The sequence below is a fragment of the Candoia aspera genome, chromosome 4 (assembly GCF_035149785.1).
Source record: "Candoia aspera isolate rCanAsp1 chromosome 4, rCanAsp1.hap2, whole genome shotgun sequence".
Classification (NCBI taxonomy): Eukaryota; Metazoa; Chordata; class Lepidosauria; order Squamata; family Boidae; genus Candoia; species Candoia aspera.
Window position 1 is genome coordinate 118,908,580 of NC_086156.1, and position 16,794 is coordinate 118,925,373.

At 60.4% G+C, this 16,794-nt stretch overlaps 2 protein-coding genes across 9 annotated transcripts in view; both read right to left on the bottom strand.

Moving 5' to 3' along the window:
* MINK1 (misshapen like kinase 1) overlaps positions 1-1,468 on the bottom strand; it is a 29,843-nt gene extending 28,375 nt beyond the window's left edge. For 4 of the 7 annotated variants that reach the window (XM_063301791.1, XM_063301788.1, XM_063301786.1 and 1 more), the window contains exon 1: positions 1,291-1,462. In XM_063301791.1, the coding sequence (XP_063157861.1) occupies positions 1,291-1,347 (57 nt within the window). In that variant the 5' untranslated portion in view covers positions 1,348-1,462. Of the gene's footprint in view, positions 1-1,290 lie in introns of all 7 variants that reach the window. The other 3 variants (XR_010067859.1, XM_063301785.1, XM_063301789.1) reach the window with 3 other exon arrangements.
* Positions 1,469-1,824: 356 nt separating this feature from the next.
* PLD2 (phospholipase D2) lies at positions 1,825-16,222 on the bottom strand. Of its 2 annotated transcripts, none has more exons than XM_063301795.1 (25): positions 16,141-16,222; positions 14,042-14,203; positions 13,820-13,950; positions 12,357-12,499; positions 10,900-10,999; positions 10,525-10,590; positions 10,371-10,429; positions 10,183-10,275; positions 9,936-10,088; positions 9,517-9,666; positions 9,344-9,427; positions 8,834-8,912; positions 8,626-8,736; positions 8,176-8,355; positions 7,627-7,759; positions 6,965-7,083; positions 6,058-6,171; positions 5,618-5,872; positions 5,326-5,414; positions 4,096-4,209; positions 3,927-3,976; positions 3,535-3,669; positions 3,290-3,443; positions 2,772-2,889; positions 1,825-2,289 (listed from the first exon to the last, which is right to left on the bottom strand). In XM_063301795.1, the coding sequence occupies exons 2-25, from the start codon at positions 14,094-14,096 to the stop codon at positions 2,065-2,067; spliced, it is 2,910 nt and encodes a 969-aa protein (XP_063157865.1). In that variant the 5' UTR covers positions 14,097-14,203; positions 16,141-16,222; the 3' UTR covers positions 1,825-2,064. The 2 variants fall into 2 exon arrangements, with proteins under 2 accessions (XP_063157865.1, XP_063157864.1); XM_063301794.1 differs by having other exon boundaries at positions 1,828-2,289; positions 5,618-5,722.
* Between the last annotated feature and the right edge of the window lie 572 nt (positions 16,223-16,794).

Here is a 16,794-nt window from a genome sequence, read left to right on the forward strand (position 1 = left end):
CCCCCGTAAGACCCTGGGCTTGGCCTCTTCTGCTGGGGACTGGGAGGGAGCTGGAAGAGCCGCTGCTGCGGCAGAGCGCCCTCGCTCTGTTCTTCCCTTGACGGGAAAGGGGAGCACCTCACCGGTGTGCCCGGAGCAGGCTTCCCCGTTCCGCAAGCGGGCTAGGTGGAGGAACTCTCCCAGCTCCCCACCCTCTCCGCCGCGACGCGCCTTACACAAAACCCCCAAAGGAGGCAAAACGAGGCCACCCGGCGGCTGCCGGTGTCGGGCGGCTGGATTGTACGGCACCAGGACCGCCCCGCCGGGCAGGGCGTTTCTGGGGTCAATCGTCAGCGCTGGTCGAGACCCTGCTCCCGCAGCGCGTTCAATCGCCGGACGTATTAGGCTCCCGACCTCTGAACCGATGCTGACTTAACTGGTCTTACCCCACTATGTCAACTTGAATCTTACTATTTATAGCTGCTGCTCTTCTTTTACTGCCCCCTCCCCCGTCCTGCTACTTTCTAATGTCTAAAAAACGAAACATGGTGCTGTTTTAGGATTAAAACTGTCCCCGGAGAGGTTAGTCCTGTAAGAACCGTGGGGCGAACAGGGCTCGGGTGGGTCTATGATTGCACGCGCGATGGCTGCGCACCTCCTGGGAAGACCTTCTCCCTCCATATGCTGCCCTTTACTGCGAACTGCAGACTGTCCACTGAGTCCTTACGGAGGCGGGTTTCGCCGGACAGCAGGTCCGGGCAGCTGATCTCTAGCGACTCCATCTTCCCGTTCCTCGCACCCCCTCCCGCACGCCGCGTCGCCTCCCAACAGCAGCAGCCCGCAGGCAGTGTCGGCCCGCGACTGCATTCCGGAGACTGAGAAGGGGCTTCGGTGGCGGGCGCGCACCGGCCTGTTTCGGGGCCCGGAGCCCTTTCCCTGCGGGAGGCCTCGAGATCAGAGGGCGCCGGGCCCGGGCCCCTGCGGAAGGCGAGGTCGGGCGGACGGGCGGGCGCGGGGCCGGCCTGGAGGGAGCTAGAGGCGCCCGCCGATCGCCGCTGCTGTTCCCCGGGAAGCCGGTCCCGCCCAGGAGGCTGCCGCCCGCCCCGCCCGGGGGCAAGGGTCGCCTCGGCGTCCGCGACGGGGTGGGGGGGCGCGGGGCTCTCGGGCGGGTCCGTAGGGGCGTCCCGGGGGCGGCCTCAGCCCGGCCGGCGCGGGCTAGACCCCTTGGCCTCCTCGGCGGGACGGAGGACGGGCCGGGCCGGGGCGAGCGGGGACGGGGACGCGGACGGGGACGGAGGGCGGCCCACTCACCCGGAGGGCGGAGAGGTCGATGTCGTCGAGGCTGCGGGCGGGGGCCGGGTCGGCCATGGCGGCGGCGGCGGCGGGGCTCCCACCCGCTACGGGCCCATCGCTCTGCCCGGCCGGCCGAGCGACCCTTCGAGCGACCTGCCGCCCGCCTCGCTCCGACTGAGCGGCGCCCGGAGGAGAGGGCCGCCGCACTGCGCACGCGCAGGGGCTGGGGGCGGGGCCTCCGAGCCAGGCTCCGCGAAGCGCTTGCGGGAGGGGGGGGGAAGACGGAAAACAGCGCGCGCAGGCGAGCATGCGTGGAATCGCTGGTCGTCTGGGAGCGTGAGGGCGGAAGGGGCGGGTCCAGGGCACTTCCGGCGGAAGGCGGTCATCGGGGGAAGAGGCGCGGCGGCCGCACGTGCCGGGCACTAAGTCGAGGCGAAGGGTTGGCCACGCGCGTCGTGCGAACCCTCCCGCCCAGCCCACCACAGGTCCGGCAAAGCAGTCGCGGGACAAGGACGCGCGGGCGGAATGCGTGTTTATTGAACGTGCGGATATGCGTCCTTCGCTCGCGATTAAAAAGTAGCTGATCCCCGCGGACGGGGGCATTGGGGCGACCGCCTCGACTGGCCAGGCGCTGGGCCCCTTTCGTCTGGCGCCCGCAGTCCTTGCGTCCCCCGCAAAGCTCAGTCCGGGCGGAGCCCCTTCCAGTTATCCCGCGAGGGAGCGGCTGCCCGGCCGGGGCGCGGGGCGTCCAGGGGGCCGGTCTGCGGGCCTCCCTCCGCCCGGCTCTCGCGCTCACGTCCACACCTCCGTGGGGATCATGCCCTCCTTGCAGTTCAGTGGCGGCAGGAGGTGCTCCTCAGCCAGGAACTCCAGCGGGAAGCCAACCAGGAGCCCCCGCACCGCCCGCAGACGGTCCCGTGCCAGGATGGGGCTGAGCGAGGCCAGGCTCTCCACCGCCACGTGTTCGCGCAGTGCCCGGTGCGACCGAACGGCGTTGGTGGGAAGACAGCGGAAGACCTGCAGAATTGGGGGCGGTGGGAGCCCAGGGTTGGGAGTTGGCTTAGTAAAAGGAAGCTCCCAGTTGGGAGGTGGCTGGTGCCATCCAGGGTGGGGGAAGGCAGCTCTGCTCCCCCCCCAAAAGACCCTGAGAGCAGACACCCAGACTCCCCCCCTCCATGGATGTCTGTCCTCCCTCTGGGCCTGCTGCCTCCTCCTGGCAAGGCAGGAACTCTGGCCGGGGCTCTAGCAAGGCCCTCCTGACCCCGTGGAGGGAGCTAAAACCTGCACCTGCCTAATTCCAAGGGTGGGTTTATGCTGGCTGGCCAGCCCAGCGTGGCCGCGGTGCTCTTTAGCTCAGCCCAGCTGACTGGGAGAGGAAATCCACACAGCTGGAGGCTAATTTACAGATCAGAGTAAGGGGCATCCTAACCGCCCCTGCGTGGTCCTCGTATCTGACGTACGTGACCTGTGAGACTCCCACCCCAGATGCTAGGCCATACCTCCTCATAAATGTGGGTATTGGATAAGGCTCGGGCACACCAGACCTCATGGAAGAAGTGGTTGCTGACGGGGTCCTGAATGCTGGCGTTGTTCTCCGGAGTTATCCCCAAGAGGTGCCTGCCAAGGTTTTCCACAGGGAGGCTGAGTGAGGGGTGCCCGTCTCTGCCTTCCAGCGGGGCAACAGCCTCACCGGCCCCTAATCCATGCAACAAGGAGGGGGCACTGGCGGCCCTTCCACAGTGGAGAAGGCATGGGGGGGGGCAAAGCAGCTTTCTTGCAAGGGAAGGGGGGGTGCATCTGGCTGGGCAAAATGTGCCCAGAGAGAGTGGGACTTCACCCTCAGCCCTGGGGCTGCCTGGGCAGAGGCAGCAAGGTTAGCTGGGGAAAAGGATCCTGTTGCCCTGCATCTGCCGGGCCCACCTGTCAGCCCTCTGTGGCCCCCAGGGGGCTCCACTCCCTTTGGCTTTTGCTGTGTGGAGAGGGTGGGGGGGGGCCCTTCTGCTCACGCAGGGCTCACCTGAAGCATTCGAGGCGCAGGCTCAGCGCGAACTTCCCTGCTGGGTACTCCTGCCCATCCATGACGGATGGCAGCAGTTCCGTGTCCTCCACCAGGACTGCCAACTCGCTGTCCCGCTTTCCCAGCAGACTCCGGTCGTTGATGTTGGCCGAACCTTTGGGCAGGGGAGTTGGGCATATGAAGCATATGACTGCCGGGGGCTGGGGTCACCCCGCACAGTGCCCCCTCCCAGCTCCCCAACCCACCAATGATGACGCGCCGGTCATCCGCAAGGAGCATCTTGCTGTGGACGTAGACCAGCTCGGTGAGAAGCGTGCCCTGCAGCTCCCCGTGTGTCCGGAGCCCACAGAAAGAGATGTAGTTCTTCCAGGCCTCCCCCACTTTTTGAGATGGCAGGGAGAGAAGAACAGAGCCTTCAGCCCTGCCCCTGGATGTTTCAAAGGCAGGAGGGCACCCTTCTACCCTCACTTCTGGCCCAGGGCCTTCCCACTCCACGCCCCAGCCCCGCACCGCTTGCCGCACTGCTTGCCGCACTCCTGGGGTGGACGGTTGTGGCAGAATCGGGGCACTGGAGGCCACAGCTCCAAGGGGCGGGGTTGAGCTCTGCTCCCGCCCTCCCCTCCCCGCCCATACTCACTGACTGCCTGAAGGCGACTAACAATGGACGACTCCCCACGGCAGAGAGTCCTGCAAAGTGAGAAAGGAATCAGGCCGCCTGGCCCTGAGCCCTATTCTGCCCCCCTCCCCGCTGCCCCCAACAGTGGGGAGCCGGGTCCCATGCCCCTGAACCCTGGGTCCAAACTCACCCGTAGGTAAAGTGAAGGATGGCTTGGATGGAGTTGCTGCCCCCCTGTGCAATGTCTCCCTCAAATCCAGGCAGGAGGGGGAGCAGCACGTACACCCGGAACGGCTTCTTCTCGCTGTGTTGGGGAAGCCCACCAGGGGGTCAGAGGATATGGCACAGGGGCTGCTTCCCTGCCACCCTCCCAGCCCTCTTGCTCCTCCTGTGGCTTGTGTGGCATTCCGGGCCTCGATGGAAAATCGAGGCCCCCTTTTCCGACTCAGGCGTTTGATTCAGAGGCAGCAGCTTTCGTGCACAGGAGCAGCTCCCTTCCTTGGGCACGTGGGGGGGGGGCTGGGCTGATGGAGGATTTAAATTGGGGGGAGGCAGGGGAAACGGGGGGGGGCAAAGGGAGGTTATGCAGAGGCAGGTTCCTGTGAGGCAGCTTCCAAGAGCCAACTGGCCATTGCGGGATCAATCCGTGCATCCGTGAAGGGAGCCACTACAGCTCACAAAAGCTTCTGCCTTTCGGTAAAATGTCTCAGTCGGAAAAGGGGCTACCAGACTCCTGATTTTTTGCCCCCATGGACTAACACAGTTCTCTCGGGTTGGCCAGAGCCTCTGATCCTGTACAGAGGGTACCAGGAATTTAAGGGGGCCCAACTGTTTTGGAATTTATGTTCACACCCAAGCAGCCACCCAGTTGTTTCCTGATCCAGGAGCCAGGATTCCCACGCTGCCTGCCTTTGACTGGTGGGGGGTGGGATGGGTCTCTCTGTGGCAGCAGGGTCAAAACAGGATCTGCCAGAGCTGTTTCAAAGTGCCATTTGGCAGGTCCTGGGGGAAGAAGATCCTCTTGAACCCCTGCTGTGCTGTGAAAGGGGTCCATCCTGGCTCCTGAGGAGGGAATGACCTTGGGAGACAGAGCGAAGAGACAGCTGAGCCCGCAGCAGGAATGTGGGTGGGGTAAGGGCTCGGAAGAGAATAGCTTAGTTAGGCTGTAGAAGTGACAGGGAGAAATGTCCTTTCAGACTTGCAAGATTCTGTTAATGTAAATAAATAAAGTGGGATTAGCTCATCTGGTCGTGTTTCCTGTCTGGGCTACCTCGTAAGGCAGACAAGGACTTGGCAGATAGCTTCCCTGACGGTGCATGGCAGCTCTTAGTACATGCACGGAGGCTCCTGCTATAAGTATGGAGTCACGCAACCTGGATGCATCAGCCCCGCCCCCCCGCCCCCCATCAGCCAAACAAACCTGTGAGCAAGCAGGATCCGTTGCAGAACCGCGTCTCCTACTGTGTTGAGAACTGAGCGTCCGTCTGTGCAGCTAATGAAGAACTGGTTCTACGAGAGGGAAAGGCACCTGGGCCAGTGTGCCAAGCTGCCCCTTGGCAAAGGGGAAGGGGGGGCTTGCCCCTCCCTGCTCTTGCAGTTCTTTTCAGGGCTCCCGTCCCACCCCACAAAGGCCTAACGAGCCATCCCTGCTAGAGTTCGTCCCCAGGCTGTCCTGTGGCCGAGTGGCTGCCCTGCCTGGGCTATGGCCCTACCTCGATGTACAGGTAATGCTGGCTAGTCTTGATGACATTCAGGTAGGCGTTGTAGATCGAACATTCATGGAGGCCGGCTGACCACCGGTCCACTGAGCGCAGCACCTGAGGACGCAGCCGGAGCTCTTTCAGGTCAAAAGGGGTGTGGCTGGATGCTGAAATGCCCCTCCTGGCAGGCATCCCCACTGCACCCCACCTTGCTGGGAGCCCTTTTACATCCAAGGTTACGGGCTCTGCCACCCCCTCAAAAAGATCCTATGCGTTCCGAACCCCAAAAGGCAAAAGAATGTGCAAAACTGGGGGGACCTCTCGGTCCATGCATCTGGGCACCTGGCATGTTGTCTCATCCCCAACGCCGTCCTTGAGCAAGGTGCTCAGCCTCGGCCCCTTGAGGCCCCAAGCTCTGCTCTCCAACCACCAGCGTGCCTTTGCTCCCTCACCTGGACATTGGCAACCTGGGCACCAGGCACGAGAAATGGGAACCTCGGGGGGACGTGGGGGGACTTGGGCAGCAGGTAGGGGTACTCGGAGCCCTTGTACTTGGCCTTGATTGTCTGTGGAACAGAAACGAGGGAGTCAGCATCCCTGGAGCCCCTGGCCAGCACACGGCCTGTAGCTTTCCTTGGCTGCTCGTCAAGCAGGCAAAAATTACTCGTGGTGAAAATACAATGGTGCAACTCCTCGCCCCCATCGAAACCTGTTTCTGTATTATTTATATGGGTCTCTGAATACTGACAAGCCATATAATGTACATCAACAGTTATCAATAAAAAGAGACTATGTAGGCTATAAAATTAAACAAATAGAAAGTACTCATAAACTATGCAACCTACTTTGACTGTCACTACTGTCACATGAAAGCGGTATCTATTTTTTCACTCCAAGTCCCCACAGCTGGAGGGAAAATGCAAGGCTGTCCCTGCCCCACCAACACCCTCCCCAGCAACTTTTGCCCTGCAGGATCACAAGCAGCGAGTGGAGAGATCTGTGGCCAAGACCCCAGAAGAAGCCAGGAGAAGAGGTACTTTGCCTTCCTGACCTGGGCCTTCAGCTGCAGCCCCCCCCCCCCCCGCTGCCCAATACTCAGGGAAGGGTGCAAGGGGTCAGTGCCTTGCACAAACACAAATTGGGCTGGTGGGTTTCTATTGTTATTTGGCATTAGTTACTTGTTGCTAACAATCTCCACTACAGAAAATGTATTTGCTTCTTTTTGCAAGTTACCTCCAATACAGCTGGAAAATACCATCCGGTTCAGTTTTATAGCTGAGCTGCTGTTGCGGCTTCTGGGGAGGAACCAAACCCAGATCTGCCCACCAGCCAGGCCGGCCTTCCCTGCCTGCCACCCACCTTGGTGAAGTTCCAGCGTTGAACAAAATGCCGGGCCACGTCCCGCGCTGCCACGCCGTGAACAGCCACCCCCACATCCCGCCAAGGCATCCGAGGGGTCTGGAATCTGTCAATGAAATCTGGCCCAGCCAAGGGGTGCGGGGTCACTGTGCAGCACCGGGGACGGCGGATTCCCCCAGCACGGGCCAGCGTCACCCTGAAAGGACCAGCAGGGGCGCAGCGGGGCTGCCTTTCCTCTGACGATGGGCCAGGGCTGCCTCAAATGCAGACAAGACCCGCCCGCCCCCTCTTCTCCCCCTCGCATCCTTCCATCAGAGAGCCTGCCAAAGGAAGCTGGTCTGGGTAAAGCAAAGCAAGCTGTGCAAGTGGGGTCTCTCCTTCACTGGAGACCTTTGAAGGGGCAGCTGGAGGGCCACTGGCTGGGGAGGCTCAGGCAGCCCCCTCTGGATACAGAGGGGGCTGGGCTACAAAATCAGCAGGGCCCCCTTCCTCACACAAACCAAAGAGCAGCGTGTGCGTGACAGCAGCAGGGGAAGAGAGGTTCCCACATCCAGCTTCCAGGCAAAGCAAATTCCAGCAGGTCTCAGAAGCCAGGAAGGCTGTTTCGTCCCCCCACACTGCCCAGAATCTCTGCCTGCCCACCCTCGCCCCTCCCCGCTCACCTTCAAAAGGCTTGTCCAGCTGCACCCAGTCCTTGGCAATGAGGTTGCTGTAGTCCTTGCCCAGCCAGAGCAGCCGGTTTGTGGCCAGGTCCACGGGGGCCTCCTCACCCGGCCCTGCAGGGGCGCCCCCGCCCTGAGTGAGAGAGACAGTCAGGGAGGAACATGGCGGCGAAGGAGGGGCCTGGGACCAGCAGTAGTGGGGAGAGGAAGAGAGCAGGTCTGAATAGCACAGGGGGGGCAACCACCCAGGAACAGCCCGCTGAAAGATGCCCATGGCTGGCCACCTCCCTACCTGCTCAAGGCCATGTCTGAGCACTGCTGTGGGGTTACAGGAGGTCGGCAGAGGCGAGCAGGGGCTGCCCATCAAGAGAAAGGGCAGCTGAGCTGCAGAGAGGGAGGGAGGGAGGAAGGAAGGTGAAGGAGGGAGGGAGGGAAGGAAGGAAGGTGAAAGAGGGAGGGAGGGAGGGAGGGAGGGAGGGACTTAGTTGAGCAGCAAGAGGCAGGAAACAGCTTGGCTGCAGGCCTGGGGCAGCTTGGGCAGTGGCTCACCTTGGGGCCATGGCAGTTCTCACCATCCAGGTCTGCAAGGCGATATTCTGGGGTATCCCAGCGCCCGTAGGCCAGATCCAGCCCTCCCAGGAAAGCCACCGACTGGTCCACCACCACCAGCTTCTCGTGGTGAGCCCACAGGAAGACGATGGAGGAGACGTGGTCCGGATGGCGCATTACCTGGCAGGGAGAGAAAGCAGAGCAGGGGATGGGAATAGAGCGGGGAGGAAGCCAGGAAGAAGGCAGGAATCTTCTGCAGAAGCCCCTGGAGCCCGAGAAAATCCCCCTGCCCACCCCACGTCCTGCTTTCTCTGGATGTGTGAGGGGTGGCTGAAGCCAGGAGGACTGGGGGGGCTGGGGGGACCAGGAACTGGGGGGGACTAGGAAGGGAAGGCTGCAGACCCACACCTGAATTCCAGGGCTGCCCATCAGAAAGAAGGGCACATTTACCTTGATGTTGGGGTGCAGCAGCATCAGGGCCCTTTTGCTGTACCCGCTGTTGATGCCCAGGGCCAGCTCCACCTCCTTGAACAGGAGCACGCAGACATGCACCCCCTGCTCCTGCAAAGGTGAGCCATTCGGGGGGGTCATCTGCTGGTCAGGGAGGCCAGCCCGATCCCCTTCCCCAGCACCGTGAGGCCCTGCAGGGGTCACTCACCGCTTTGTGCTTCAGGATGAGGTCCAGCCTCCACTCATCTGACTGAGCTGGACGCTTCATGTAGATCTCAGGGCTGAGCCTGGAAGAGCGGGAGGGAGGGACGTCCGTCCTTGTCCAATCCATGGATTGGCCCAGGAAAGGCAGGCTTGGCTCCTGCTCCCCTTCTGGCTTACAGGAGGGACCTGCTTCCCCCGCATCCCCTCTGGCAGGACTGGCTGCAGGCAAACTGCCATCCTGCCCTGGCAGATCTTCCTGCTCTGGGAAAGGGTTCTGGGCCCTGGAGCCCAACCTGAGCTGGGTGAGCTGCTCCAGTTTGCCAGCAGTAGCAGGATCCAGGCACTGCTGGCTGCTGGGCGGCCAAGGCTATGGGGCTGATTGCCCCTGAGCTCCTGGCTTCAGGCCCACGCTTGCTCTCCCAGAGGGATGGGAATGGGCAGCACAGCCAGAGGGGGCATCCTGCCCAGTCCCCCAGGGCCGCCCTCAGTCCTGAGCGGGTCGCTCCAGGCTCACCACCAATCCGTGATGAAGATTTCCTCCTGGGCCAGGACCAGGGCGTCTGCCACAGCAGCAAAATACCCGGCTCCATTAAGAAACCTGCCGCAGCAGAGTGAGAGGTGAGAGTGGGCCAGCCTCGGCTGTGCTGGCCCCACGCCCCCCCGAGCAGCAGTGGCAGCAGCGCTCACCAGCGGGCGGGGGTCTCCTCGCGGACAGGGGCGAACCCGTCGTGGCGGTGCAGCTGCAGGTGCTCCTGGCCTTTGCTCTCTGCCAGTTCGGCAACCTGTTGCCCCCACCAACGGGCCTGCCGGTAGCTGCTGCACTTCAAGACAAGGGACCTGGGGGGGACATGAAGCTCTCCCAGCAGCTGGCTGGGGCGCTCCATGCGTGGCCCCGGCCAGGCTCCCACCCTCTTGTGGGGCAGGGAAGAGACCAAGAAGGGCCGCTCACTGGCTCACGCCAGCTTCGTGGCAGGGGGAGGAGGGCACTTTGCTCTGTGGCTGCCCCCCCTTGGGGCTTTGCCCAGGCTGAGGGGTGAACAAGGGCTGCGCTCAGATGAAAGGCCCAGGTCATCTGCCTGGGCCTCCCTTCGCCCCTCCTGACTGACCTGCAGCTGTTGTCCACACGGACCCCGTACTTTGTCTCTGTGGGTTTCTTGCCCACCTGGACGCTGAAGGCTGGGTCAAAGAGCAGCACGCAGGAGATCACGCCCGACTCCGGCTTCAGGTAGAGCAGGAAGGCGTCCTTCACCACTAGCCACCTGCGGGGTTGAAGGGGAGAGGTGGGGTGTGGTGGGGGTGGCAGAGAAATCGGACCCCCATTCCGCCCCTCCCCCTCCAGCCCCCAGGACTGACCTCTTGGACCAGCGGTAGCAGACCTGGTGATGCCCAGCACAGTTTAGCCCCTGGATGTGGTGGCCCCCAGACCGCTTCAGGATCATGCCTTCCCTGGAGGGAGAGGAAGGGGACGCAGGGCTTGGAAATTGGTCTGTGGCCCAGCCCCCCCCAAATGCCGAAGGGCAGAAGACAAGGGCTCAACTCACAGGCCTTTGGGCCCAAGGTCCGGAAGGAAGGAGAATTGGCTCACGTCCAGGAACTCTGCCTGCACGGAAGGAGCAGGTGTTGCTCAGGAGAACCACGGCCAGGCCTGGCAACCTCCCCTGCCCCGGCCGAAGGGGAGATAGAAGGGAACCATACCATCGCATGGTAGTCCCGGTAAACACTCATTTCCAGCAAGGTGTTCAGGTAACTTTCAAGCTGTTTCTGTGGGAGAGGAGTCAGGAGGAGGGGTGGAGGGGCACTGAGCTGCCCCTCCACCCTTTGCCACGCCATGCCCTGTCAGCAGCCGCCACCTCCCTGGACATCAGGATGCAACTGAACAGCTGCAGTCCTTTCCCCCCCCATCCCTGCATCCTTCCACTGATTCTTTGAAGCCCCCCAGTCACCGGAGGCAGCTGAGGGGTCCTTCTGCGTGCATGTGGAGGACCTGTGCTTCGTGGAGCTGCCAGCCGGCTGAGCAGAGCCACGCTGCTGCCCATCCTTGAAACTCCATCCAGCTCTCTGCTGCCTCACCTGCTTGCTGGATGGGCGCCGGGAAACCTCACCGCCCCCGTGTGGCAAGGGGGGCAGTTCCAGGGAGCTCCGTGCTGGCCATGAGCCATGCAGGACAAACCTGCCAGGGAGAGAGAGATTCACAGCTCAACCTCACCCTGCCCAGAAGCAGCCAAGACAAGAATGCCAGCAGGTTCCCTCAGGCTCCTGGGGACTGGATAGGGAAGCCCCCCACCCCTGCCCCCCAGCCTGGGTCACCAGAGGGTTGGGAAGAGGCTCTCTTTGCTGAGTGGTGGGGGAGGCAGAATGCAAGGCCTGCAGTAGCCTTGGAGGGCAAATGGGTCTCCCTACAAGCCAAGCTGGAGAAATGGGGGTTCCCTTTGGGGGGAGAGATGTTGAGAGGAAGTGCCCTGGCTGAGTTCATGCCACACCCGGTGCGTGCAATAAAAGGTGCGTGCAATAAAAAACAACGAAAGGAGATTATTTCCTAACTGAAGGTTTTGCCTGTGCTAAGGCTTTCCTGGGGCTTATAAAACTGTTGGCAAATTCTGCTGACACTTATGTGAAGCAATTTAGCCTCTTCTTGCCAAGGCTGGATTTCTGCACAAGGCTGTGTGCGCAAGTAGAATCTTCTTGTGATTACATGAAGGATGATGCATGCAACAAAGGAGGGAGAAAAGACATTTGCACAAAAAAATCATGAATTTTATAGAGAGCCCCAGGACAGCTCTGTCAACCAGCCAGCTGAGACACATATTCAGGCTTGGCAAAAAGCTGCATCCAAAAGGTTCTCTTAACTGGAGTCCTTCAGACACTACAACTCCCATCTCTACAAATCATCACATGCATGGCCGATAGACTGTGTCTAGAGAATGTCACCCAAAAGCGGTCATTCCAAAAAATACCACAGGATTCACACGCCCTTTGCCAGCCACCATGGAATGTTTGCAGTAAAGTAAAGAGCCAGTCTGGTCTAGTGGTTCAGGTGCTGGGCTAGAAACCAGGAGACCGGGAGTTCCAGTCCCGCCTTAGGCACGAAAGCCAGCTGGGTGACCCTGGGCCGTCCCTCTATCTCAGCCCAACCCACCTCACAGGGTTGTTGTTGTGGGGAAAACAGGAGGAGGGAGGAGTATTAGGTGTGTTCGCTGCCTTGAGTTATTTATAAAAATAATAAAGGCGGGATAGAAAATAAATAAAATAATAAAAATAAAATAAATGGGAAGGAAATCATAGAGGTATTTAACTGGCCCAAATCCATCCCCCCACTTTAAGATTTACAACATGCTTAGAGAAGGAGAAATTAATAAATCTGAAAGCAGAGAGGGGGCCCTCCAGATGAGAACCATGCCAGGGATTGCTACTTGCGAGATCTGTGTCCCAGCCTGGACTCAGAATAGCCTTCCCCAACCTGGCCCCCTTCTCCACCCCTGGGGCTAGGAGGAGACCCTGCCTGGCTAGGGCAGGTGCCTGAATCTCACCGGGGTAGCGGGAGCAGGCTCAGGAGCAGGCGGTGCTTCATCAGGTCCCGGTGCAGCTCCTGGAAGTGCCGGAAGAGCTTCTTCATGCTCCAGGTGAACTGGCCGTGGCTCAGCCGCAAGGTGTAGACCGTGCTGGGCCGCACCTATTGGGAGGGAGAGTCGTGCAGGGCCCTTCAAGGCATTCTGGTGCAACCCCCCAACTCCCCTCCCCGTCAGCCACGGGACTGGGTGGAAAGAACACTACCAGCTGTGGTGCCCTGTGCAGAATTGGGCAGTTTGGGCCCTTTGTCCTGGAGGGAGGGGGGAAAAGCGTGGCCCTCTTGAGGGACTTCCCAGCCGTGGAGTCGAGGAAGCCGCTGAAGAGAAGGGCCCTCTGGCTTTGGGCCTCAGCCACAAAGGGGCCATTCTGGAGGGATGCCTCCCTCGTCAGGCAGGGAAAGAGCGGCATTGGTGTCTTCCCCTGTTGCCCCCCCAGTTCCCCATCTCCTGGGCCTTGGCTGCATCCCCTCCACCGTGAGCCTGCAGCCTCGACCCAATTCCTCCCTTAAGGTCTGGGTAGCACTTACAGCCGTTAACGTTAATTAGATAGCTGGAAATACACATCCAGTTACTTGGCACAACTTTGAATTGCACCTGAACTGAGACTTCCCCTTTTATGCCTTTGATTCAAAGCATCCTGCAGCCAGCTGCACGGGGGATGGATAGCACCTCCCAGAATTCCTGGCCTTTGGTCATGTTGGCTGGGAATTCCGGGAAGTTTGGAGGCTGTGCAGGCCAACCAACTTTCTGCATTGGCAGAAGGCCATTTCTGGTGTTCTTAGAAGCAAGATGATCTGGGGCTCCAAACAGTTTACCAAACAGAGAATATCCACAAACGATTTATCAGTCTTACAAACAACTGACCCAACAATTTGCACAATGTGGAACAGTTTAAATATGAACTTCCTTACACAAAAATGTAACTATTTCTCAGTTTATGCATTACCAAAGTGAGAATGTCTCCAAAACTGCATGTGAAATTGCTGTTTTTCCAGTTGGCAATTTGGAAAAACAAAGGACTTGTATCTCCCCCAGACCCCTCATCCTCTCAGTCTTCGGTTGACGAGAGTGAACAAAATCCAGTCCTCCTCCTGGGTCCTGTGCGATGGCTGGCTGGCTGGCGATTCTCCAGCCAGGACTAGAAGTAGGCTTGGGTGCCCCCAGGACATTCCCGGTCCCCCAGTCGGCTCCTTCTTCCTTCCGTCACTGCTTGGCCCAGCCACTGACCCGGTGACAGAAACATGGTTCTGCCTTGAGGACGGAGGGCCAGGCGCGTGCCTCCCACCACCATCTCCAGGCCAGAAGAAACTGCTAATGAAACTGTTTCCCAAAACAGGGCCCTGAGAACCGCCAGACTTTGCCACGTGGAACTGCAGGCTGGAGGCTCACAGGCAGGTGCCTGTAAAGGGACTGGCTCCCCTCACCTTGGAACCGCTGGTGTACCGCTCTGTGCTTTCCACTCGTGCCATGATGGGCACCCCCTTCAGGAAGAGCGGGGCCTGGGAGTGCAACGGCACGGGCTTGTAGATCACCAGGGGGAAATGGCATGGCTGACCTGGGAAAGGAGGAAGAACTCAGCCCAAGACCCTGGGGAATGCCAGGAGCCGCCCCCAAACTCCCCACCTGCCTGCCTGGCCCAGACGGACCTGGAGCCGCCTGGTCCTGAAGGGTGTCGCTCTCGTCGGCTTCTCCAAGCTGCATTGAAACGTCTGCAGAGGAACGGTTGAGTCTGTTATCTGTTCTTCTGTGACTGTCTGGTTTGGTTCTGCAACCACGCAGGAGATACAGACTTCCACGGATAGTTAAGTCTGCAGAAAGAATTATTGCAATCCGCCTGCCTTCTACAGAAGACCTGCATATTGCAAGGGTCAAAAGGAGGGCGGAGAAGATACCTGCAGACCCTTCGCATCCTGGACATGAACTGTTTCAACTTCTGCCATCAGGACGGTGCTACAGAGTACCGTATGTCAAAACACCTAGACATCGAAACAGTTTTTTCCCTCGTGTGATTGCTCTGTTGAACTCCTAATTAATGTAGCCTGACATAAGGATTGACAATGTATGGTAAGACACGACTGCTGAGATGTGACCGGTAATGCTCTGTTAAATGCGAACATATGTTGGACAACAGATGCAGTATACTGTCCCTTAATTCTCCTTTTAAATAGGAGTGTGTGTTAGTTAATAGCTGTAGTATTATTTCCTTCAATTTTTTTTCTTTCTTGATTGTCTAGTTTTAGTAAATAGCATTATTACTTTACTATTATTTTTGATGTTATGTAAATATATTGAGTGCTCTTCCACCGAAGTCAAATTCCTTGTATGTCTAATCATACTTGGCCAATAAAGTGTCCTGTCCTGTCCTGTCCTGTCCTATCCAGATGTTGCCTGCCTGCCCTGGAAAGGAGAAAGATGAAGCAGGGGAAGTCCTGGGGCCCATGGTCTCCTCTACCTGGAAGCCCCCCCCACACACACACATGCAGCAGGTGCCCATGCCTTGCAAATCAGCCTAACTCCTTTGAAGAAGGAAGGGGGGAAGGCAGCTGCTGGTCCTGAGCCAGAAATGGGCCTGGTGGCAGGCAGACACATTTGACAGGATGGCTGGTCAAGTGGGGGAGGCAGTGATGGGAAAGGGCTATGGCAGAGGGGGTGGACACACCAGAGGTCATCTCTCCCAGTACAGCCTTAGCTGGATGGAATTCTAGGTTCAAGCCCTGCAGCTGGGTTCACCTGGCCCCTCCCACTAGCACCATGTGGGGAGCAGCTACTTAACTTGGGGAGCACTGTACAGGCAGCTGGGGTTGGGCTATGGTACACTGTGCCCCCCCCCCATGCATGAGGAACTTGGGAGCTTCACTAGGCTATTTCAGTGCAAACTCTGGCTTCCAACAGACTATGAACCCACAGGGCTGCCTGCAAGTCAGAACAGGCAACTGCACCCTCCCCTCCCGGGGGGGGTGGTGGTTCAGCTGTGCCTTTGTGCAGACACACCACTGGGCCTTCTGGCAGAGGCAGGCACACATTTGCTGGAGGCCAGGAATGGCATGATGTGCTAACTTAACTGTGGTTAACTTGGGATTTCCTCAAGTTTCTGGGAGAGCAGGAAACATTGAATCATCATCCCCTGCGCGGGCCGAGGGCCGAGGCAGCCGGTTCGCCTGTGTTTGGTGAGTTGGGGATCCAGCCACCCCTCCAGTCTGCCCCCAGCGCCGGCTCGGTTACCCGGTGAGCGCGGACGGGCGCCGCCACTGCTTCCTCTTCCACCAGCGGCGTGTAGACGTGGCTCGGGGACCCCACTGAATCAACTCGCCAAGGCACGCCGGCCAACCCGGGCTCCGCTCCGCGGGCGGAGGTAGAGGGCGCCAGCAACAGCGCCAACAACCTCGCGGGGCGTCTCCGAGCAGCGGAGACCTGCGAGAAGCCCAGCCCCGCGTCCGCGGGCTCGGCGCACCCCCTCTCCCCCTCCCCGGGCCGGAATCCGGAGCCGAGATTGCGTCCTGCCCCTCCTTCGCTTGTGCGCTGCCTCCCCGCAGGGCGGCCCCTGGGCAGCGGAGTCCCGCAGGCGACTCGGTGGGGTTGAGTCATCCGTCGCTGCAACGAGGGACTGGCATTCTGGTCGCGGGCGGGTGGGCGGAACTGGGAATCGGGCTCGGGACTCGCCGCCAAGAGAAGGGCGGAGAAGCGGAGGGGCTCGCGAGCGCAGGGACGCAGAGACCGCGAGGAGGGGGGCGGCGCTAGTGGCTACCTGCCGGCGGCGGGAACGGCGGGTCCACGGAGGAGCGGGAGGAGAGTGCGCGGAGGAGCGGAACTGCCCCGCCAGGATAATCAAAAAGGGAAGGAAGGGCCGGAGAGGAAAGGGCTGGATGCCTGTCCCAGGAAGGAGGGCCGTCCCAGCATTGGGAGAGTGCACAGCGCAGCGCCGCCCCGCTGACGCAGGGACCGCCGGGGCATGTGCAGAGCGCCGCCCCTCTCTCGGCTGGCCGAGTAGCCGGCACGCCTCCATCGGGGCCGCTTCGCCGGCTGCCTCAGAGGAGGTTACGAGAGGTTGGCTGGACAGCACGGGTTGAGACCCGGGCCGGGACCCCCGAGGGCTGGACCGACGAGAACGCTGTGCGCCCCAGCTCGGCCTCCCGGGCGGCCGTTCCTTGAGGGAGACCCCGCTTTCCCTCCCTCCGAGCAAGCACCGGCCAACTGCTTCCCGTTTGCCTATAACCGGGTGGCGAAAGCGCGGGCGGCAACCAGACACCCCAAACTTTCTGAGCGCGGGAGTTTTCCTGCCCTTTTCCCGGGGGAGCCGCTGCGCCCAGGACTCTTCGGCCGGATCGTCTGCTCTGGGGCCTTCGGGGGCGGTGAGGTCTCTCCGCCCGCCTGGGAAGCAGCCCAGCTCGGCCCGGCGCTA